This window comes from Saccopteryx leptura, chromosome 1 (assembly GCF_036850995.1).
Source record: "Saccopteryx leptura isolate mSacLep1 chromosome 1, mSacLep1_pri_phased_curated, whole genome shotgun sequence".
NCBI lineage: Eukaryota > Metazoa > Chordata > Mammalia > Chiroptera > Emballonuridae > Saccopteryx > Saccopteryx leptura.
The window spans coordinates 31,056,717-31,082,329 of record NC_089503.1 but is presented as its reverse complement, the minus strand read 5'-3'; the positions used below and the strand labels follow the sequence as shown (position 1 = coordinate 31,082,329).

The window sequence follows — 25,613 nt, the reverse complement described above, 5'->3', positions numbered from 1 at the left end:
CCAGCCTGCCATTTAGACTCAGGTGGAGTTGGCAGTGCCTTTCAGAGGAAAAGAGAGGAAGAGAGCATTTCTCTAATTTTCCACCAACACTAGAAACCAACCTCTGATTTGTCACTGCTAATATTTTTTTAACGATTCTTTTTTCGATGCAGGAAGAAATTGATGTCTAAGATTGCTAAGAATCTCCCTTAATCCCTTTATAAAACAAGAAAAAGAAAAAAATCATTACATGACTTTTTCTTCAAATCATGCATATTGTCTCTCCCCGAGTTTCTGCATGGAGGACACGGTCTGTGACTTTTGGTTACTGAGCTTAATCAGGAACCCCCAGCTTCACCCTGGGGACCATCTGGCCGTGGCCTACACGGTCCTACACGGTTACCACACGCCAAGCCCAGAGGAAAGTGGAGGAGGAAAAACCGCCTCATGTTTGAGGCGTTTGGTGGCCACCAGCCATTTATTTTCATTCAGTAAATGCAAGATTTTAACATGGATGTTTGGAAAATATGGTGCCTGAGCCAGGAAAATGTCAGTCTGGGTCAGATTTAATGATAGGTGGTCAGAGAGTCTATTTTATTATTTTACTATATACACATCTAGAATTTGACACCCCTAAACTATTTTTCAATAATAACTGGTAGTTTTTTTTTCCTGGAAGAAAATATACTTACCATAGTTATTTTTGTCTAGTTGTGTTGCCTTTCCAAGAATAGATTTGAGGCATCAAATGCTGCTCTCCGTAGACTGTGAAGGGTAATAACTTTTTAAAGAGACAGCATAAAATTAAAAAGGATGAGTAACAATCACATCACAGCAAGTACATTAGTGTACATGCATGTAGGCTATACCAGCAAAGTGCAGCTCCGAAAATGACAGCTCCACTAGAAATCGCGTCGATGGACCAACCACTGCGGCTTCCCAGGTGGAGACACCACAATGTCTGTGGCTCGAGGGCCGCGCTGCCTTCGGATTCTGGCATAATTCGCTCTGATCTCCGTCAGTTGTTTTAACTCTGTTAAAACAAAAATTATTTTGAGAGACAAGTTAATGGAAAATAATTAAAAGTCCAGGATAATGAAACACTTGAAGTTCCCTCAGACATCCTCAACTCCCACGCTGGACTCTCTCATTACACACTTGACTTGCTTATCACATCAGCTATGTGTTAACATTCTTTGTGCTTCCACAGAATGGCAGTTGCTAGCGAGGGCTTCCTTCCAGGCTTTTCGGAAAGCCTGAAGTAAAAGCTAAGCTAGGAGCGGTCTAAACATTGAACCCACTGAAAAGATGGTAAATACAGCAGAGAGAACAAAGTTCAGATCTCATGACAAATGGCATAAAGTACACTTTTAATTTTCTTGGGTATTTGTGTGAAAGGAACCATTCTAATGGTGTCTAATTTGTTTTGCCAAAACAAATTTATTTTTCAAAAACCCAATGTAATTCTTTGATGACTATTGTCCACATGCTAAATGTTTTTACATCATAGTTAAATAAAATAAGTTATTACAAAGTATTTAGTTTTGAAACTCCCTGGCTATCTTATTTTTCTACTACATATTTATATAAGCCTGGAAGTCATGAAAAAATTATGAGTAAAATGATTAATTAAATGTCCCTGAATAAGTATATACATGCTAGTAACATTTTTTTACTTGTAAATATTCTGAATATTTAGAGTGGTACTAAATAATTATTTCCAACTTAATTATTTCAGGAAAAAGCCTCAATGAGATGACACCCATGTAGTAAAATAAATTTCTAAAGAACCACTAAATTAAAAATCCTCTATCAATCAGAATTTTTAGAACATATATCGCTTATTGGAAAGAATCCAGATAACTGCAGAAAACCACTAATAGCTCTTTCCACATAGGAAGGTAACATGGGGACCTACTTTTATAAGAAAAGAATCAATGGTCACATCGTAATAGTCCATGTGGTTACAGAATATTGAAGATGCGAAAATGAGTATTTGTCCACACAGCTTTCTCACAGGTTCACAGAGCTAACAGAGAAGAAAATGGGAGTGATCTTTGCATTTCCAATTTCCTCTCTTCCCTTCAATCTGTATTAGTCATGAGCCCCTCTCTGGGGAAGCAGCCTACGTTTCTCATCGTGCTCTGGATACACTTCCGGCTCTGTGGCCTGGAGCGTACTTAGCTTTGTTTATCAGAAAGGCCCAGTGAACACAGTGAGGCCAGAAGGGTGGAGTCCAGACAACAGAAAGTCATCCCAAGAGTACAAGAGATGAAGCATCAGTGATGAAGGGATCCGGAAAGTACCTCCTACTGTTCAATTATGTCGTAATATTTCAAGTGTGTTCATACATTTGAATAGATTGAACATTTTCAGGGAAGGAACCCTGAAAGATACCTTTTGTCGGCTTTGGGAACACTGTCAACTAATATATCATTGATGATAAGAACCCATCACTGGTGTGTGTTTCTAAGAAACCACACAGCGAGGGTCACCAGGAGCTGGGGTCCTGGGTGATGGTGAGTGATAGGAACAATACAATACAAAAAAGACAAGACTGGAGCCTCTTCCTTAATATAGGAAAGTGCTAGAGGAATGGTTGTAGTATTCCTCAACACAGTGCTGCGCATCCCAAGAAATTCTTGTTTTCCTACTTTTTAGTTGTTATTACTATGTTTTTGTCCCTTCTGGACTAGATGTAAAGATATGATCGCAACAGTTTAAAAAGTTTTTGATTTACGTACCTTATATATAACATAGTGTGGTGACTTTTTAAAAGAAATAATCTAGCTTTATTATATTAGGAATCCTAGGTAATTACTTCCTAATTTTAAAATTGCTTTTAAAGTGATACCAATGTTCTTCAGAATTTCCTAAAAATTGTGTCTTTGTTGATATATGCCGACTTATCAAAAGGACTTTAGACTCCTCCAGATAAGTAGGATAAAGGACAATAGTTGGTTTAAAAACAAAATACATGTTATTTTCCACTGGTATTGTTTATCAAAGAAAGTGACCAAAGAACAGCAAGTTGATAGAACAAGCACATATTTACTTATTACTAACAAAAGGAAATCTGCAAACTGAATAGTAAATAAAATGCTAAGTTTTAAATAACTTGAAAAGTAGGAAACCAGTAGATTCTCCCCCCCCCCCCCCCTTTCCTCAGGGTTCATGCTAAGGAAACTACTTCAAATTAGGCCCTTTAGCATTTCTGCAAATAAGCCCCTTGGATAAGGTGCAAGACTAATAGAACCTTGATTTCTTTTTATTTTTTTTTCTTTAAACTTTGAGTTCTTTAGAGCAAACAGCGTCAGCAGTGAGGTTCCAGCACATAACTATATAAAGGTAACTCCCACGACACGAACTAGAACAGTGTAGAGGAGGAGGACTTCTTTGAAGAAAAGATTGAATGCTTTAGTTCTTCAGAAACTTGATGGGAAGGAAACTGTCACCATACCTTTTTGGGTTATAAAGCCCTCTCCCATGGACACACAGAGGACCATGTCTCACTCTATGTCGTCCCACGACTGAATGGGCTCTCCAGCCAGGGTGTACAGTGTTCTGGCTGGGCGGGCTGTCTTCAGACGAGACGAGCAGTGATCCAGCAGCTGGGATACAAGGGACATACTCATTGGAAGGTGGACTGTCACAACATATTTAAATATGAATGAACTGACTCTTTTAAGGGAATTGGTATGCTGATTTGAACATTTGTAAGAAAGACATAAAAAATTCTCAAGTGCTTGAGCCATGAGGAACACCAGCACTGGTCAGTAGATCTTTCATTTTAGTTCTCTACGTTTCCATGCAGAAAAAGATTTCTTGCTGTTTAAGAAATTCATGGCCCTCGCCAACTGGCTCAGCTTTAGAGTGTCAACCAATGTGTAGATGTCCCAGGTTCAATTCTTGGTCAGGGCACACAGGAGAAGCAGCCATCTGCTTCTCCACCCCTCCCACTCCCCCTTCTTTCCTTTTATCTCTCTCTTCCAATCCTGCAGCCATGGCTCTGTTGGAATAAGTTGGCCCCAGGCACTGAGGATGGTTCCATGGCCTCGCCTCAGGCATTAAAGTAGCTCAGTTGCTGAGCAATGGAGCAATGACCCCAGATGGTCAGAGCATCGTCCCATTGGGGGCTTGCTGGTGGATCCTGGTTGGGACACATGCAGAAAAGTCTGTCTCTCTGCCTCCCCACTTCACACTTAAGAAAAAAAGAAAAAGAAATTCATAAATATGAAAAACTCAGGTTTGAAAATCTAGACTTGACAATTTAGCTTTATTTTTTTATTCCCAACGAGCAAAAAATGAGAGGACAAAATACTGCCCTGGTCTCTGGCCTCTGACCTCAGAGAAGTCGGGCAACTTCCCTCTGAAAGAGTCTCTACAACTCTAACGTCAAAGTTTTGGTCTAAGACTTCCCTGACTCTGTATTTCTATGATTAGAAAGTCTTTAAAAAAAAAAAAAAAAACTTGGTAAATTTAAAATACTATCTGGAGGGGATTTAATTTCTCTCGTTTTCCCAAAATATTCATAAAAGCACATGTACAAATACAAAATGTCAATGGCACTAGAATGATTAGTCAGCATGCTGCCAGACCCCTAAAGAAAGTTCCATTAAAACATGAATGACACCCTGGCTGGATAGCTCAGCTGGTTAGAGCATCAACCCGTAGTACAGAGGTTGATGGTTTGAATCCAGGTCAGGGCACACACAAGAATAGATCAGTGTTCCCTTCTCTCTCTTCTCTCTCTCTCTTTCCCTTCTTTTCTCTCTAAAATCAATAAAATAAACATTAAAAAAATTTTAAAAATGTGAATGATTTTAAGACAAAAAATGAAAGCAAGCAGCAATAAAGTAAGAGGATTTACACACCTGCTCTATGACTGTCACCTATCACACAGACCAAGCACCTGCTACCCTAAAAGTCAGGATCCAGGTCCACCTCAGCCCCAAAGCAGCATCAGTCTTTCTTTCTTAGATCTATTTACCGGCCACACTCCACAAGGCAGTCTGGCAGGGGGCTGGATCGGGCACCTCTGACATCTCCCGTCCGGAAAATGAATCAGTAGTATGAAGCAAGACAGGAGAGTGATGAGACCATGTGATTCACAGAGGGTGGTTTTCACCTGCTCTTTTGAGCAAGGAAGGAACAGACTGAATTGTATAATAGTAACTGAAATTATCCAAGGCCACATTGCCTTCCAGAGAGGGGGAGAGTCAGGGAAGAGCAGCGGGAGCACAGGGTTAAATGCAGCCTCACCCGAACTGCTAACTGATGGCCGGACACTCAGCAGCAAGTCGACTGAATACTGAGCATATGAACCAGCCCTCCCACTTAAGACTGAGTGGAGAATCCCGAGGTAAAGTTTCGGGGAGCTAAAGAGAACTAATATATCCCGTCTACTATCAAGAGATTTCACCCTGTACAAAGAGGTGTAAATAGAAAAATAAGCAACAGCAACAATATGAAAATATTCTACAACATAAAAAGGGGTACAATTATACTCAAGGTAAAAATTTGGAGGAAGATTTAAAGTAGGAGTACATTTTAGAGATATCTGTGTTTTGTTCACCCCTGTTGGGCAGATAAAATGTATTATGCTCACTTTGTTAAAGATTACGCTGCCCACGAGGAGGCCGTCGCCCAGGTGATATTAATGTGTGTTGGGGTGGGCTAAAGCAGGCAGAATCCTTGTAGCCTGGGGCTTGGTTTTGGGATTAAGCCTTTCCTACCCTTTTTGATGTGGGGTGGTACAATCCAATCATGCCTCAGAGAAGTGACTTTGTATTAGAGAAATCCCTATTTTGTATATTGGATTAAGGGTTTGGATTTCTACACTATAAAATGGGGACGGAGCGGGAGCTTGGGCTCTTGGTTCCTGAGATTATCATTAGAGGAGAGAACAGAGCAGAGAGCAGAAGGAGGCCACGTGGAGTAGGCCAGGAGAAGCAGCCAAGATGGCAGAGTGCTGAGTGAGATGCCAGTTTGTACAGAGTTTGTATCTGGAATAAGGAAGGAGATGGGGAACTGAGGAGAATAAGGCTGGTGAGCTAGAAACCTTTGATTCTAGGAAACTCGGATAAGTCAGTGTCTTTGTGAGCACTGAATGTGAGTGGGTTTTGGAGTCCAGTGTGTGTTTTTACTTGCCCGCCGAGTGCAAGCTAGAATTAAAGACTATGGCCCACCAGTTTGTGGCTCCGTTGTTTCTTTACCGACTGTCCGAATCCAATGCTAACCTGCATGGGCCGGGCTGCTGTGATAGTGGCCCTGGCTGTGGCCTTAGATACTGGCTTTACAACCCCCAAATTCAATAAAATACAACTTTCATAAACACACACACACACACAGATACTGAGTGACAACAGCTTAAAGACGAGGAGCATTGCTGAGGTGCAGGCAGAGATGATGATGATGATGATGATGATGATGATGATGGTGATGATGATGACCACAATGATGACACGACAGTAACGTACAGGAGCTAAAATTTATTGGCACACTTCTCTGAGCTAAAAGTTTTCAAGGACAAGTTAATTTTATTTTTTGGAAATAATCATTTCCTCTTTTTGTTGATGAAAAGAAAAGGAGAACAGAGAGGTTAAGTATCAAAACCAAGGTCACACAGCTGGTAGGAGAAGGAAGAGAGTTTCATATTGGGATGAGATAAAGGAAGGAAAGAAAAAAACTCAATAGTAGAATTAAAATCTATCTTAGAAGCAGGAAAAAGCAGACTCAAAATTGTAGAAAATCAAATCAGTATTAGAGAGGACTAGGTAACTAAGCTGAGAAAATCTCATAGGATATGGAGAAAAGAGAACATAAAATTTACAAGAGAAAGTTAAACGTCTGGAATGTCAAGACATCAGATTGAATTTATCCTGGAGAAGGATCCAGAATAAATTAAACTTAAACAATGATAAAAAAAATAGAAGAAAACTTTCATGTCCCAAACATGCCTATGTCTTCAGATAAAATAGGTTAATCCAGGAGAAGTCAAAGTTAATGAAAAAAATGACTACCATTTAAATATAACTGGATGAAAAGTGTGAATTTCAGACATGGGGGAAAATTCAGGGATGTTTAGAACTGTTTTCTGCAACAATGAATACCTAAGAAAAGGAAACATAATCTATGACATTTTTCAAGGGAAATTTTTTTTAATGTAAGAATTTTGCATCTAGCATATTATTACTTTTGGTTATAGGGAACAAAGATACTCTCATGTATATAAATCAAGAACATATTACTTATATACATTTCAGATTATTAAGGATTGAATGAAACTCCTTACTATGAGAAAGCCATACTATGACATGACTAATATTAAGCAGTAAGACTACTAGAATACAATCCAACTGCTACAAAAATGGTCAGAAAAATAAACAAATTAAATTTTTAAAATAAATATTTTTAGAGAAAATAATAAAGTAAAAATGTAAAACATCACCAAAAAGGAACAGGGCAAGGAAAAAAAAGGGGCAAGTAATTCTAACTTTCCAGGTATTCATGAGGACAAAAGATGTTGTTTCTTCATTTTTTCCTTTGTTAAAAATATTTATTTTTGGCCCTGGCCGGTTGGCTCAGCGGTAAAGCATCGGCCTGGCGTGCGGGGGACCCGGGGTTTGATTCCCGGCCAGGGCACATAGGAGAAGCACCCATCTGCTTCTCCACCCCACCCCCTCCTTCCTCTCTGTCTCTCTCTTCCCCTCCCGCAGCCAAGGCTCCATTGGAGCAAAGATGGCCCGGGCGCTGGGGATGGCTCCTTGGCCTCTGCCCCAGGCGCTAGAGTGGCTCTGGTAGCGGCAGAGCGACGCCCCGGAGGGGCAGAGCATCGCCCTCTGGTGGGCAGAGCGTCGCCCCTCGTGGGTGTGCCAGGTGGATCCCGGTCGGGCGCATGCGGGAGTCTGTCTGACTGTCTCTCCCCGTTTCCAGCTTCAGAAAAATACAAAAAAATATATTTATTTATTTTTATGATTAAAACATAAAATCAGAGAAAGAGAAAGAGTTCCACTAAAGAATAGGCAAATCATCATCATGATTAATTAATTTAATATGATTTCATTCTTAGACAACTTTTGTAAGTCAATTGAGAAAGTAATAACAAAAACAAGCTGGTAGGAGAAGGAAGAGAGCTTAATAAAGTGATCAAGTATAAAATAAATTATAGAGCACCAACAGTGTTTTTGCTCATCAAATATAGACATTTAGGAATATAGCTAGAAGAAACCCATCCTAACAGCAAAACCGAAATTTAAAAATAACAACTATTTTTAAATGTGAGACCCGTATAAAAAAAAATTAAAATCTTACTGAGGGAGAAAAAAAACAGCATGTATATAAAAGAATGACAATCCAATCTGCTGCAAGGACTGAATGTTGCAAAAGTTGTCAATTCTTATGAAATTAATAGTCTAATAAAGTAAAACCCCTGTAGGATGATTTTAGGGTGATGAAATACAATTCCAAAATTCATCCATAACAATGAACAGTCAGAAGTATTCACATAAACTTTGAAAACATAGTGCAACAACTGGAAACTTCTATCAGACATTAAAATATAAAGTTATTATAATTCTAAAGGCATTAGGTACATTAACTAGCTTAGAAACAGAAGTTGGTATAGATACAAATTTAGTATATTACAAAGTTTATACTCAAACTCAGTGAGAAGAAAGAAAAAGGATTAGTCAATAAATACGACTTAAATAATAATTTTAAGTCAACTACATAAAACAGAAAAAAACAGCTTCACTCAAATTTTACACTAGAAAACTCAGGTATAAAAAATTTTAAGAAAAATCAGATGAATTTTTACATGACTTCAGAATTTGAACATTAAAAGCAATGAACAAACATAAAATGTATTAATTTCTGTCCATTAAAAATCCCCATAAACATAATATAAAATTAGAAATTTGTTACAATAAACCTGATAAAGTTGCCTATAATAGATTTACCTGATTAAAAGTAAAAATAAACTTTTATCAGTGTGAGAAACATTTCTAATAGAAAAACAGCAAAGGATTTAAATGGGAATCACAGATGACTAATGAATAGTAAAACAACAGCACAAAGCAAAATAAAATTACCTTACAAATTATTATTATTATTATCTTTACAGAGACAGAGACAGAGAGAAGGACATACAGGGACAGACAGAAAGAGAGAGAGATGAAAAGCATCAAGTCTTCATTGCAGCACCTTAGTTATTCATTGATTGCTTTCTCCTATGTGCCTTGACAGGGGGAGGGGGGGACTCCAGCAGAGAGAGTGACCCCTTGCTCAAGCCAGCTACCACAGGGTCATGTCTATGGTCCCACACTCAAGCCAGCAACCCCTCACTCAAGCTGGTGAGCCCACACTCAAGCCAGTGACTTTGGGATTTTGAACCTGGGTCCTCTGCATCCCAGTCCAACACTCTATCCACTGCGCCACCGCCTGGTCAGGCACAAATTATTAAAGTCACATAAATTAAATCATGGATCTAACATTTTCTCTTGTCAAGTCTGAAAATTTATGTTTCTCAATAACTGTGCTTAGCATTGTCAATACCTGGAAAACAATGTGGTGTTAGCTATCAAAATTCTCAAGCATATTTATATAATTTCACTTAGTTAATTCTTCTAAGAATTCATTTAGGAGAAAGAATCAGAAATGTGCATAAAGATTTACATGTAAATGTGTTCATTGGAACATGCTTTAGAAAAATTTAAAAACAACTTAAATGGCAAACAACAGAAAACAGGATGAATAAATAACAACCAACCTATTTGACAGAAGATAATGCCATTGAAAATAATGTTAAGTCATATGGATGAAAAGTCACAATGGCTTTTTAGGTGAATGATGCTGATTGCAAAATTATATATACCTTGTGATCTATTATGATCACAATGACAATTGTAACTGTATAGAAACCATAAAAATGTATCTATTAAAATTATCATAACAATGATTATTTGTAGATAATAGAAGTTTTATTTCCTTCTTGGTGCTTTTTCTTTTTTTAACTTTAATACAATGAATAGACACTGTTATAATTATAGAAAACAATGTTATTCAAAGAATCAAAAACTTTAGTGACAATAGATTCATATGGTTTCCTTTTGTAATTTTTCTCAATTTTTCATAATAGTAGTCACTGTCTTAGATGGCTTGGGATCCCAAACCAAATGCCATATACTGAGTGTGTCTTAAACAGCAGAAATTAACTTTTCACAGATCTGGAGGCAGAGAAGTCCAAGATCAAGGTGCTGGCTGGCCGATACAGTTTCCAGTGATAGCTTCTTCCTGACTTGCAGACAGCTGCTTTCTTGTGTCCTCACATGGTGGGAGAAGAGAGAAATCTCTCTTTTCCTCTTTTGATAAGGACACAAATTCTATCTGATTAGGGCCCCACCATCAAGACATTATTTAACCGTAACTGCTTCCTAAAAGCCTGCTATTAGCCACACTGGGGGTTAGGGCTTCAAGATAAAAAATGAGGGGACACAGTTTGATATGTAGAAGTTATTTTTTTTTCTGCTCTAAAACAGCCAAAGGCTATGCTATCTGAGTTTCTATGTGGGCTGGGAGTGGCACTAGAGATATATATAGATAGGTCTCTGGAAGAAACTTGTGTAGTTTGAAAAGATCCCAAATAAAGATAATTATATTTTTTTTCTTATTTTACCACTAAAATGTCACTATTCTATAGAGATTATGTTTCCCATTTATAATCATGAAAATGAACATTACTTAATAAAAACATACTAAATGAAAAATATGAGTTAAATATATTACTATTTCACTTGGTTTTTCACAAAGATCTATTTACACGAGACAAACTCAGTGAGTTTACAGAACTCTTAAAAATATATTGGAAACTAAGGCATTTTCAGTACAATCAGATTCTAAAATATCTAGTCTGCTTATGACCCCTAATGACATTCTTAATTCTCAGTGTTTCAAATGAATCTAAATGTACTCAAGTACCTTCTTTCAAGTGGATAATATAAATTCAATGTTGGCAATTTTTGTAATAACAGAAGCTCATAATAAAAAACAATGTTATTTGCATCATTTCTCTTTCACAATCTATTTTGTGGGTTTAATTTTGCCAGGCCAGGTCTTCTCAGGATGGGTCACATGGGAAATATGTAATTATTGACTACCCCTGTGGGCCTCAGGTATTGGTCTCTACAAATCCAAGGGGCCTGTTTCTCATTCTTTCAGCTTCCGCTCCGACATTCAGCACTGGTCCGCGCTGGGAGAGAACACACCGAGTGTGAGACTGTGGATCAGGAGAGATGTGGCAGGAATGGGAGAAGACAAATGCTTCCGGTCGATAGAAGGAGGGGCCCGGGCCATCATAAATCAGAGAAAGATGTCGGCCCTGAAGAAGGAGCCACTAATCTGGTGAGGAAGCCACGTTGGTATACTGATGACAGATGAGCCTCCAGCTGTTGGAGATGAGAGTTGCCCTAGTAATGTTCAAAGGGTGGGTAGGAGGATGTGGTTAAATCATCCAGAATGACCACAGCAGTGAAAGAAGTGGAGGGAAAGTCTACCTTCGATGGGATTCAAATACTGTCTGGGGGTTTCATTACAGAAAGTAGAGCGAGGTGCTTTAAAATGTGTTCTGTTCCTCATTCTTCTGAGTAACATCCACGGAAACTTTTAGCTTCTCTGGAATTGATGACATTAGTCAGACTCCCCCAGTGACATCTGAACCCTACTCTTCCTGTTGTCTATTTGTGTCACATATAAGTCCACTCTCCAGAAGAACTCTTCACAGCCCGACACCCTGAAATAATATATTCCTAACTGATCACAAAGAACCCTTAGGCAAGTCATTAAAAACAAAAATAAAAGGCATGAAAAGAAAAGAGATAAGAAAGAACTTTTTAAAAAAATTAAGCAAAGGCCTGACCAGGCAGTGGCACAGTGGATAAAGTATCGGACTGGGATGCAGAGGACCCAGGTTCGAGACCCCATGGTCGCCAGCTTGAGCGTGGGCTCATCTGTCTTGAGCAAGGCTCACCAGCTTGAGCCCAAGGTCGCTGGCTCGAGCAAGGGATTACTTGGTCTACTGAAGGCCTGTGGTCAAGGCATATATGAGAAAGCAATCAATGAACAAGTAAGGTACCACAATGAAGAATTGTGCTTCTCATCTCTCTCCCTTCCTGTCTGTCTGTCTCTATCTGTCCCTCTGTCTCTGTCATAAATAAATAAACAAACAAACAAATAAAAATAAAATAAAGCAAAGGAAGAAATAACATGAAGAGCATTTTCTTGGCATTTCCTAAATACCTTTCCACACACACTGAGGCCACCTTACTCTCCCCAAAACATTGCTGTTGCCATGCCATTACCTTATTTAGAGACAGCTAGTGTCTCAAGTGCTTTGGTCTGGGATAGTGTTATGGATTGAATTGTTTCCTCCCTTGAACTCATAGGTTGAAGCCCTCACACTCAGTGTGACTTTATTTGAGGAAAGGACCTTTAAGGAGGTAATTATGGTTAAATGAAGCATAAGAATGGGGCGCCAATCTGATAGGACTGTGGTCTCATAAGAGGAGGAAGAGATGCTGGAGCCTCTTCTCTCTCCTTCTCCACGCATGCACAGAGGAAGGGCTAAGGGAAGACACTCAGAAGGGAGAGGGAAGCTGTCTGAAAACCAGAAAGAGAGGCCTTATCAGAATTCAACCCTGCTGGCACCTTGGTCTTAGACTTCTCAGCCTCCAGAATCATGAGAAATAATTCTCTGTTTATGCCACTCCGTCGGTGGTATTTTGTTGTGGCAGGCCAAGTAGACTAACACAGACTAAAACAGATAGTATGTGGGATCGCTGTAGGCTTTTAAACAATCCAAACAGTTGTATTATGTATCTGTCCTTACTTGTCATTTCAAGGGCCATCCACCCCATATGATTTATGAATTCGAACACCCATATCTTTGTGTGTGGTACCCCTCATCCTTGTTAATAATGTCTTTCGGCCTAAGATAGTGAATCAGACCAGTTTCTCAAGTTCCATCAGCAGTCCTGATGGATTCCTCTGTGGAGCCTTTCTCTTTCACCCCAGGTGGGTGTGTTCCTCTTCTCTGAATGAAAGAACTTCTGCCTGCACTATGAATTTGACCATGTCACATGCTGTTAGTACAATATTTCTCCAAGAAGAATGTTAGCTCCCTCAGCAAATATATTTTTTCTTACAAAGGCAATCTGCATTCATCAGAACAAAATTATGGAACACACAGAAAAACACACAAGGAAGAAACACTGCCTTTATTAGGTCACCAATGATAAGACCATTCAGGAAATGTTTCCAAAGATTAAATCCTTCAGTCTCTTTGCTCTTAGATGTACATGGATGTATATAGGCATCAACGCCACGTGTTTTGTTTTGGTTTTTTTTTTGCTTCTTTCACATATTATATCTTAAACATTTTTATCGTCATTATTCTTTCTCAAGTTGATTTGAAGGTATAATATTTCATCCTATGTACTATATTCATTTAACCAGCTCCCTATTTATGAGTGTTCAAATTATTTCTCATCTATCTGTATTACAAATAATTCTGTGATAAATATTCTTACTTAATGATCCTTGTATAAATTTGAGAAAATATCCTTGGGATAAAGTTCAGAAGTGCATTTTCTTATAATATGAATAGCCACATTGTTCTCCATAAAGCTGTGCTTGCATCAGCCTGAGAGGGCCTCTTTCCCTACACACCCAGGTAAACCTGGGCACGTTTTCAGTGCTCTGCCAATTTGAAATATTAATTTCATGAGAGCAGAGACCATGTGTCATTTTATTCCTCTTACTGCTACCACTGCTATTGATATTGACCTGTCAATTATACTGCATTATAAAGTTTTCAAAATCTTTTCACATACATAAATTACAGAAATACCTTACAGCATCTAGCACAGTGCCCTCCATGTACAGTTTATAAAAAATTGCATGATCATATGCCTAAGCGGAGGTGGCGCAGTAGATAAAATGTCGACCTGGAATGCTGAGGTCACCAGTTTGAAACTGTGGGTTTGCCTGGTCAAGACACAAACAAGAAGCAACTACTACAAGTTATGCTTCCCCCTCCCCATTTTTCTCTTTCTCCCTGCCCTTTCAATAAAAAATTCAATAAATAAAGTCTTTTAAAAGTTGCATAACCATAGACTAAAATTTATGAAATGACTTTTATATGTTACATAAGAGTCACAAAAGTCAAAAGTCATTCCAACATCATATATATATATATCTATATATATATAGATATATATATATAGATATATATATATAACTTTTGCAAAAAAGTTTTTGCTATCCTGAGTCTGATAGGCATGTTTAATCTTATATTCCCTGTTCTGCCTTTTACCTATTTATTAATTACTTCATATTCCCTCAGTAATGTATCAGTTCCAGTTGCAATGGATATGTGCATTTTAAGACATAGCACCTACAACACAAACTGAGATTTTTAACAAAACCAATAAGAAACATTTCAGCTTTGTTTAGAATCTATTTTAGAACATTCTCTCCTGAGGAAAGCTTAACTCTCTTCCTCTTGTACCCCATTTTCTTTTTATTTTCTATGTATACAAAGTGTCTTTACTTGTATTCCTAGTTTTGAGTGCATTTTCTTTTTTAAATTTATTTATTAATGTATTTATTGTATTTACATAGATTCTAGTGTCTCCCCAAAAGCATCCCCCCTCCCCGGTATTCCCCCCAACATCTCCCCTACCCCATCCCAATAGCTCCCTCCCCCCTTCCCTTCAGGTTTAATTCCACTCCTCAGCTCACATTTTTCCTTGGATTCCTCAAGTGAGTGAAGTCATATGATATTTTTCTTTCTCTGCTTGGCTTTGTTCACAATAGTGAAGAACTGGAAATAGCCCAAGTGTCTGTCAATGGACGAGTGGATTAAAAAGCTGTGGTATATATATACAATGGAATACTATGGGGCTATGAGGAAGAAGGAAATCTTACTTTTTGCAGCAAGATGGATAGATAGACCTGGAAACTATTATGTTTTGAGTGAATTTTCTATCTTTTTATCTCCTTTCTTAAGTAGAGCAAATTGGTTGTCAACTTCTGAGACGTGACTGCTGTCACAGCTCTCATTCAAAGTCCCCATCAAAGAGGAGTAGCCTCTGTCACACTCTGAAACTGGACCAATCACAGGGCAGAACTCCTCTACTGCCCTCATCAACCTGCAGGAACTCCTCCAGGCCAGGCCAGGCCATTGCACCATCTTGTTTTCCCTCCATCCCCCATCAACAGCTCATCTAATGTGACTTCCTCTTGTACCCCATGATTTATAAAAACATTTCACAACATAAAATAATCCAGACAACTCTTTAAGATATCACTGAAATAAGGAAGACTTTCTAAAAGTCTACCAAAATTTGCTTACTAGTCTTTTAAAGATTAAAACAAAATGTAAATCTTTAGAACTATATCCTTGATTTGCAAACAATAAATAAATTGCTACTCATCTTAGTGGAGATTTTTTATTTTTTGTATTTTCCCAAAGCTAGAAATGGGGAGGCAGTCAGACAGACTCCTGCATTCAGGATCCACCCGGTACGCCCACCAGCGGGCAATGCTCAGCCCATCTGGGGCATCACTCCACTGCAATTGGAGCCATTCCAGCACCTGGGGCTATGGAGCCATCCTCAGTGCCCGAGCCAACTTTGCTCCAGTGGAGCCTTGGCTGCAGGAGAGGAAGAGAGAGACAGAGAGGAAGGAGAGGGGGAGGGGTGGAGAAGCGGATGGGCACTTCTCCTGTGTGCCCTGGCAGAGAATTGAACCTGGGACTCCTGCACGCCAGGCTGATGCTCCACCACTGAGTCAACCGGCCAGGGCCTTAGTGGAGATTTTAACTGTGGTAAGTGAAAGGTGTTCTGCCGTTCCAGGACCCTGGGTAGTAAGACTATGATAGGATTTCTCTAATGAATATCATTGTTGTCCCTCAGAGAACACATCTAATGAATAATACCTGCCAGGGGGAAGAAACTTATTCTTTTGTGAACTGGATTTGGAACAAAACAGGAAAACTATTTTAAATTATTCCCAATTTTAGGTTTTACTCTGGATGCAGTGGGTTTAATTATTATTGCCTCTGTTGGCCAAATGTCACATTCTGATTCACACATATGTCAGACAGCATTGGACTCTACATTTTCACTCATCTCACCTCATTTAATCATCATATCAATCATGTGGATAAAGTATTATTCTCACTCTACTGTTCAGAAAAAGAGGTTTATGGAAGTAAAGTAATTTGACCTAATAATGTAAAAATGTCAGAACAGGGATTTGAACCCAGGTCTGTGATACCCTCTCCTTCCACACCACGTTTACCTCTGAAATAGTTTTGCCCCAGGCATAAGTGCGGTCCTCAGGTCTGCATCCATTTAGATAGACCCAGACTCGTTTTGCGCTGGGTTGCTGATACAGGCTGCTCTGCTTGAGGGCTGAATGTTTAGTCACAGCTAGGGAGTTTCTCTTGGGTTACTGTTCTTGGATTTCGGAAAGGTGTGCCTGTTGAGAAAAGCCCAGAGAATGCTGTGTGTAGAGAACGGTCTGTTTAGTGCGTGTGAAGAATGTGATGAAAGACAGAAATCTTATAATTATAAATTACATTTTTAAAATATGTTAGGAAGTGCATCACCCTCTCCTGTCACTGGCTCCTCCTCTGTAAATTTCCCTTGCTTCATTGAGTCACAGAAGGCAATAGTAATAATCATTGCAGTGACAATAAGGCACTTCTTTTGGCGAAGTACTTAACTTCTGTCAATAATTTGAAGGAATGAATAGAGACGCATTTTTGGACTTATGTCTGGTATTTCTTCTACTGAGAAATTTCTCTGCATCTAACCAATGACTGTTTGATTAGAATTACAATCTCATTTCCTTTAACCAAGCAACCTTTCGGGGCATGTGCAGGACTGTCGGTTAAGTACCTACTCCGTCTTTAAAAACGCAGCAGCCCCATCCATGTATTTAGCCAGGTCCCTGCCAGGCAGGGTTTCTCCTATGTCAAGCATGTCCCAGTTCAATGCTTTGCCTTCATTCCCTGCTCAGTGATTTATCTTTCTTAACTTGACAAGAACTCATATTTCTAGCAATGTCAATTTCTTTTTTCAGTAACCTTGACTTGGGGACACACCTAAGGTTTAGATTGAACACATTTTACGATCTAAAAAATCCCGTTCAACAAGAACATATCATTTTAATGAAAACGTCACAAAGCAAAAAAGTTTTCCCAAGTCTCTCTCGCCAGTCCTCGCCCAACAGCTGACCTTTCTCTTCTCGCCTTTTTTATGTCCGGCCATCCTGACTGATTAAGCAATTGGATTGAAACAGCTTTTTGAATCCCTCACTTCTGAATGTCTCCATTGCAATTAGTATTTTGCTCCTTGCTCTTTTTACATATTGAGGCGTACCCTTAGGAGTGATGAGCAATGAAGCCATAAGGCTCAACTTGACTATACTCATTATAATCACCTTTGTACATATCCACTGGGCCTTTTATTCTTCTTGGCTAAGGTCATAATTTCTGGTCTCCATTCAAACAAAACAGACTTCCATTTGAACTGGATGTCTTTTAGATAGCTACTCTCCAAATGCCAACTCAAGGCTTGGCATATATGCCCATGTGGTCGTAACTGACCAGATGCTGAGAACATATTAATAGCATAATTTTAAAACCTAATACTGTACTGTTGAAAGCTTATAATAGAGGCAAAGTCTTTAATGTCTTGAGTCTTAAAGAACATACCTTTGTATGTCTTATAAGTTCCATGAGTTTAATTTCCTCTTGAGTCTGCTTAGTCCAGCCCCCCTCCACCACCACTGGCGGCACAGAGCTTTTGTTGGGGACCATGGTGGCCGGCTGGCATGATGCTACTCGTGCCCTGCAGAAAGAAGTCTTTGGAAATGTTGTTCCTGATGATGGGCTTTCAGATTTAAAATAAATTGCTTTGGCTTTCTATGCATAAATCATTCCACTTGGGAGCATAGGCTAAAATACTAAATATATCATAAAAGCAAAGATGCCTAAGGTAATACTATCTAACAATGCCTCTTCAGATGGGAGCTTGAGGTTTCAAACAGCCAGGATATGCACAATCGCTGTACAGATGGAAAAGAAAGCATGCTGGCTTCCACACTGGACCCGGCCTCTCATCCGCGATATGGTTCAGCGGTAATTTAGTCAAATAGAATCCATGACCTATATAGCCTATCATCTCTTCTAGTCATGGAACATATGTTTCGTTCTCTGCACTAATGATAAGCCTTTCCCCCACAATTAGCTTAGCAGTCTGGGGATTAAGTATTTCTAAAATAATATTAACCCAAGAGACAGGAGGCCTTTTTTTCTATCTAATAATATCCCGTGAGCACGATTAGTTTCTGACACCTCTGCTCTGCCCTTTAGGCTGGTAAGAAGCTGTGGCAGGAGAAAATATTTATTGAAATACTGTATTCCAAAGAATCACAGGCATAATTTAATAAGTGTGGTGATTTGAATTTATGCGTTCTTTCAACTAGACCACTTATGAAGCCTCATTATTAAAGAGGCTTAAAAGTCATACTAAAGAATATTTTTGTGTGTGTGTGCTGAAGAGATTCTCAGCACTGAGTCTCCTATTGATCTCTAAAGTTCTTAAGTAAAAGTGCTTTTTGTTTCTTTTTTTGAAATAATTCTTTATAACTTGTATGTTCCTTCCAGAAACCTACACTGAGCAATGGCTAAGGGTCAGGCACCGTGCTGGATGATGCCAATACAAATATGTTCAAGACCAGGTCCTTGCCTCAAAGGTTAAACTTTGCTGGGCAAGGCAGATGTCAAGGAAATGATTAAAATAATAATTAATTGCACTGCGCTGCACCAGGGACATGCAGGGCCTATACACATGTAACAGGAAACGTTGACTTAGTCTGAGATCCCAGAGAAGACTTCTTTGAGATAGGAGCACATAGGTGGACATAATAATAAAAGTACTAAAGTGAAGTTGAATCCTCATTGCATTGCAAAGTGACTCTCAATGAGTAGTAGATTTTCTGAATATGACGATGAACAAAACTCTTTGAAAATAATTCGGGACTTGTAGAGGATAAAGCATCAGTGCTCTTGTAGCTCAAGTTTGTAGAAGTAGATCCAGTAATAAAAATAAGTGGCAGCAATGACTTTTCATAAAAACCAAAACTCTATGTACCTAATAAGCATTCTTTTGCAGTTTATGGATGTGGACAAAACAGAATTGACTCAATCAGCCAGTGAGTTACAGTGGCAAAGCCATTACGTGGCATGCTTTGGAGAAGACTCAGAGGTATCAGAAAAATATGTAATGGAAATGTACGCACTAAACAAAGTTATCAACTCTATTCATAATGTGCACACAACATTAATTTATGACACAAACTTATGGATAATATCTCAGTAAATATTTTATTTATAATGCATTTGAGCCTACAATTTTGCTCAATTAATGAGAGTTCAGCAACAGCTTATCACTTACATTGTTGAGAGTCAAGATTTGACTACAGGGAAAACCAAAAACCATTATGCATTATTTATTTACTTTTTTGTCAACTTGCTTCTAACGGTCTTAAGAAAATGAATACACTTACACTATAATTTTCATAAAGAGACATAATGTCATCACAAAAGGTTTGGGTTTAGAGAATGGTTTTCATAACACTATTACTTATGTTGGTAAGAATATTGAAACTGAGCAAAAATGTATTGAATAAATTATTTTTATTTTCTTATTATATTTTCTTTTTTTAATTTTTTAATTTTTTTATTTTTATTTATGGTTTTGGTTTTTTTTGTATTTTTCTGAAGCTGGAAACGGGGAGAGACAGTCAGACAGACTCCCGCATGTGCCTGACCGGGATCCACCCGGCACGCCCACCAGGGGCGACGCTCTGCCCACCAGGGGGCGATGCTCTGCCCCTCCGGGGCATCGCTCTGCCGCAACAAGAGCCACTCTAGCGCCTGGGGCAGAGGCCAAGGAGCCATCCCCAGCGCCCGGGCCATCTTTGCTCCAATGGAGCCTTGGCTGCGGGAGGGGAAGAGAGAGACAGAGAGGGAGGAGGGGGGGGTGGAGAAGCAAATGGTCGCTTCTCCTATGTGCCCCGGCCGGGAATCAAACCCGGGTCCCCTGCACGCCAGGCCGATGCTCTACCGCTGAGCCAACCGGCCAGGGCCATCTTATTATATTTTCTATATCTCCTATTTTATTTCACATAAGATCTGGGGAAAGTAACAATAATTGTCAACTCTTAATGAACATGGTACTTTGCTGTTTTTTCAGACTATAATACCTGGACAGCTCTCCCCACACCTCCCCCTTATGGGGAGCTCCTCTCTGGTTCAGCAACATCTATGCCTGGGAGGGTCAGTTTAACTTATTTGGGGTTTCATTTAGCATCTCCATTTAGTTATTTACACTAAATGAAATTCTCTAGCATTGCCTTTATACATAACAAAGGTGTTACTGTGTCCTGATGTGCCATTCTCAGGACAGCCTATTTAAATATTTAAATATTTATTGTGTCTTTATTACAAGATAAGCATGGTATAAATAGTTGGCATTTGTTTCTTAATCATAAAAGCCCTAAAAAGTTATTATTAGTATTATGATTACTATTACTATTGCCATGCTTACAAATGAAGTCTAAAATCAGCTTAGCACAGTACTTTATACATGATATATGCTTAATAAACATTTGTTGCTTTTAACAATGGCCGTAATAATAGGAAAGAATCCATTCAGCCCCTCTTCATACCGTCCATACCTCCTCTTTCTTCCAATCCTCTTGAAGCTCACAAGCCGACAGGGACTGCAGTTACTGGGCTTAGACTCATTCCCATTTACCCTCATAATCCTCCAAACTAGAAAAGGCCTTCCTCAAACTAGATATTTTATACGAATGCATTGAAGTTACATTCAATAGCAGAAAACATACCGTTTGTCAGTAGACACAAGATTTATCTTAGCACTAAATTCTAAAAGAAACTACATCAGTGCATTTCTTCATAATGGACACCATCTGACCAAATAGACTCTTCAATAGTGATATTATAGATGATGCTCCCTGAACCTTAAATGACTTTTTAATACTTAATTATAATAAAAGCTGAAGCCTTGATAGAACCTCAGAACACAGTCCAGGCAGCTCTGCCAGGTGCTATTTTTAGTATGTTGCTTTGTATTGATTCAACTTGATACAGGAACAGAGCTAAGAAAACTCACTCAAGTAAATGATTGAAATTTTATTCATTCTTTAATCCAATCTTTCTAAAACTCTTCAGAAAACAAATAAGAAAGGTATATACTTTAGCTCTGCCTGGATGGCTCAGGTGGTTAGAGAATCGTCCTGACATGCAGAGGTTGACAGTTCGATTCCCGGTCAGGGCACACACTGGAACAGATCTTTGTGGAGAAGTTCAGAGTGCGATGACCTCATTATCCCTGACTTGGAGAGTTAGGAAAAGCATTTAGAAAGAAATATTAAGTAATCTGAAAGGCACAGAATGAGTCAGAGCTATCCAAAAGGATAGGGATGGGAGGGGGGTAAGCAAGCATAAAGTTAAAAAAAAAAAGTCATGGTATGTCTGTGGGGTTGAAAAATAAAGCCCAAAGGGGTGAAGTGGAGTTGGCAAGGGCAGACAGAAGCTTACAGCGAACCAGACCACGAAGGACCACATTAAGGAGTTTCAACTTTGTCCTAACGATAAAGGGGAGCTTTGGAATGGGGAGTTTGTGCCTGGCATACCACCTGACTCCTTTGCGTGTGTGCACGGTCACTCCAGCTCCAGAATGTCACCATTATGCATAGAATGGCAACTATTGCCAAGAACGGAGGCCAGGCGAGCGGTTAGAAAGCTGTTCTAGTAATCCAAAGAATAGGTCGCAATAGCTTTAACCTGGGTAACGAAAGTGGGAATTGAGACTGTGAGAATTCACTTGAGATAAACTTCATGGATTCGAAGCAACAAGATTTACTGACATTTGCTTGGAGAGGGATGCCTGGGATGGCCCCCAAGTTTCTGAGACAGTCCCCTTGGGTGGGTGGTGGTGGTGCCCACCGTTGGGAGACATGAAGGAGGCACTGGTGTGATATGAAAACTTTAGTTTTGGACATACCCCTGGGACATTCAGGTGAAAATGTGTAGCAGCAGTGATAAATTCTTTTCACTTAGACCCAACAATCCTTTTGGTAAGAACTGAATAATAGTCATTTAACTCTGAGGTCTGTTTAGTGCACTTAGGATGAGTTGTGTTGTTTACTGAAATAAGATTTTCATGCTTTTACATGAGGCACATACTCAGGAGCTGAAATCCTGCTATGGTGATTAGAGCCTGAAATGTATTCTTTCCCAGTCTAAAGCCCATAATGCACTGTTTCTCCCCAAAGAACCATTTGGTATCTGAAGTACTGGGTCAGGAACTTAAGATTCTGTGACAAAAAAAAATATATATATATATATGGAAGATCAATTGGCAATTGGTCAATTTGTCTATGAATAGCATATCTTATGCTGCACGACAAGACGAAGCACATCTGAGATGCTGACAATGATCTTTGAAGAAATGAGTACATCCTCCCTCAGTTTATTTTAAAAACTTCTTCTATAGCAATACTCAAGGAATAACAGCAAGTTTTATTTATTTAAGGATTAATTCCCAAGCCCATAAAATGTCAGTTCAGGAATTATTTTGAACCAAAGGACTGTTTATATAATCTAGACAACTTCCTAATTTTTTAAACTGTATATATAAATCAGGTGATATTCATTCTAATATAACACTTACAAATATAAAATCAGTATTGAAAAGATATATTATTAGGTTTTAGACTTGCTCAAGTGAGTTTTATAACACTACATGTATACATACGACTCAGTTAAACATCTGGTATCTAATGGTAAAAATAACTGTTTAGAATTAAACACGGTGACACTTGATTTAATTCATACTGACCTCTTAACTGTCTCATTTTGTGTTTCATGGTGTCTAAATCAGCCAAAATTTTGTCCTTTTTTAGCCAGTTCTGTTTTCCTAATTTTTCTGCTTTCTGCAAAGCTAGAGCAATAAAAATATATAATATTTTATTTTGCATTCTTTTATTAACTATAATTTATCACGCAAGCCAATAACTTATAGAAAACTTTGCGCTCCAAGAAATAGATTCAATTAGAAACAAGTAATTAAAAGGTAAGGGTCATTAAAAGAAACCTCATTTGAAAGATGACGGGGCTTAAGGCATTACTCTATGGAATGCAGGGGGAGAAAAGTGCAGTGGTGTTTTATTATATAGATTCACCATATGCAATGGCCATATTTCATCTTCTACTTCCACAAACTATTTGGAGGTGATGAAAACCTGGCTTGGAACCACTCATTTTTTAAACATCCAACTACTGCCTAAAGGGTGCAATTCTTAAAAATGAAAATGTGTAGACAGGTCGTCTTCAGTGTAAATTAAACTCATTTGTTATTTTCTAATGTATACCATTATTCTCAGTCTTTATAGACCAAGAATCTCTTTATCAACTAAATTAGACATTTTTCCACATAGAATAATCTATTCCAGTAAGAAAAAAACAGGCGATTGTGCAAATAGAGGAGGTTAGCTATCCTTGTGCACATGTTAATTGATAGACCGCCTGTTCTTTGCATAAATGTGATGTTATGTTGAAATTATACACATTTAATTCTTTTCCTGATACATCTATTTCTCTCTCCCTTCTTACACTTGTTTGAAAAAAAAAAGAAGCCAAAACAAAAATCTTACCATTTGGAGATAAAAATGGTTCTCCACAAGATACCCAGATGGCTATAGGAGTTCTGTGGACAAGGGTGAACAGAGACTCAGCTATATCATCCAAACTCTCAGATGTCACAGGCTTTGAAAATAATTTCTTTTTCATTTTCAGTCCAGGGTTTTCTGGGAAACAAATGACATTGTTACCATCATTCAATTAATAGTGACTACATTTGCTTACTGAATTAATTTGTTTACTCAAAATATTTCACTTTTCATTAATGACTTGATTTAAACAGGCAATATCCAAACTGATGCCAATGCACAAATTTGATCAGAATTTCAGAGCAGTCAAAGAATTCAAACTAATCTGATTATAAATATGCATCATTTTGAGTACTTTCTTACACTTCATCTGGTTCTCAAAGAAATTTGAGGTGGCTCACACAAAATATCTATTCTGAAAAATGGATACTATAAAGAGATTGAAAACCCAAGGAAGGGAAAAGGCATATAGCAATAGAGGAAAGCCAGAGACGGTATGCTCCAGTGTCTTCCTCTTATAAATGAATACAGTGTCCATCTCATTCTGCTGTTGGGAAAATTAAAAGGAAAAAAAAAGAAAGTACTTAGAATAAACAGTGTGCAGTCCATTAAATTGGGCAAGCATCCAAAAAATGTGAGATAATATTGTGATTATTTAATGGACACAAATATCACACTGTTTTATGTGCTAGAGATAAAACACATTTGGCTTCTGAGCATCCTAGCAGCTAAAGCAAAGAGGAAAACTGAATTTCAAGGTTCACATGAACACAGAGAGGGATAAATGCTTCAGAAGAAACACCTCCTCTGGTCCTGAGATCTGAGAGAAGCAATTCCAGGGTCTTTATAAAGACGTCATTTGTGATATAGCAAACAGTATCCTAGAATAGAAATGAACATAGATTGAGAATCTGATACATGCTGGGCATTTTACTAAGACATTTATATACATTATCTCATGTAATATTCAAAATGATCCTCTGAGGTATTTCCATGCCTATTTTACAGAAAAGGGACTGAGATTTAAGCACATAGCTAGGTAGGGGCAGAGGCAGGTTTAGAATCCAGGCCGTCAGCCTCCAGGGCCTATGCCTTTGACCACTGTTTCCACTGTAAGCACGATGCTGAGTTTCTGACAGATGCCGATTTCTTTCAAGTTCTTAGGTGCAAACTGATGGCGTAACACCAAACCACAATTCAGTATGTGGGGTAGCTGCTAATGGATCTGCCCGGTTCAAGGATAAGCTTTAGAATATAGAGGGGAAGGGATGGGCATCTCCTTTTGGTTGTCCTTCAAGAAAACCAGGTTTTACATAAAAATTTGAAAAAGAGTGTTTGAGAATGTAATCTTCCAGAGCCTACAAATCAAATGTTCTGTATACCAAATGCAGGCAGAATGATAGACCTCAGTGATCAGCTAGGCATTAAATGTTTACATAATTATTTTTAAAGACTCATTAGAAATCAAAACAACATCATCATGAAATAATAGAAAATATGTAGCATATTGACCTCTGCCCTCTGGTCCTGGCACAGAGCTCATAAAATTCTTCTGATTTCCTAAGTGACAAGAGCACCAGGAGCATTTTTGTTCTAATGTTTGGTCTTTGACGCTGGTTCCTGACACGGAGCTCCTCAGTCCTTTGGGATTTCCTGTGTGATAGCAGGGTCTTTCTTTCAACCTGCAATGACTCTTGGTAGGCCCCAGGTGGGGCTGGTCACCAGAAAAACCAAGCCACGATTACAAGCTTGAAATTTTCACACACCCCCCTCCATTCTCCAGAGAGGAGAAGAGGGTCTGGAAATGG

General features: G+C 38.6%; 1 protein-coding gene across 1 annotated transcript in view; it reads right to left on the bottom strand.

Annotated features, from left to right (window-relative positions):
* Positions 1-676: 676 nt before the first annotated feature.
* Positions 677-25,613, bottom strand: part of DCDC1 (doublecortin domain containing 1) — a 394,396-nt gene continuing 369,459 nt past the window's right edge. Inside the window, 6 exon segments of the mRNA XM_066360544.1 lie at positions 677-1,012; positions 3,440-3,590; positions 16,339-16,518; positions 17,759-17,894; positions 22,973-23,078; positions 23,791-23,943. Coding sequence (XP_066216641.1) covers positions 882-1,012; positions 3,440-3,590; positions 16,339-16,518; positions 17,759-17,894; positions 22,973-23,078; positions 23,791-23,943 — 857 coding nt within the window. The 3' untranslated portion in view covers positions 677-881.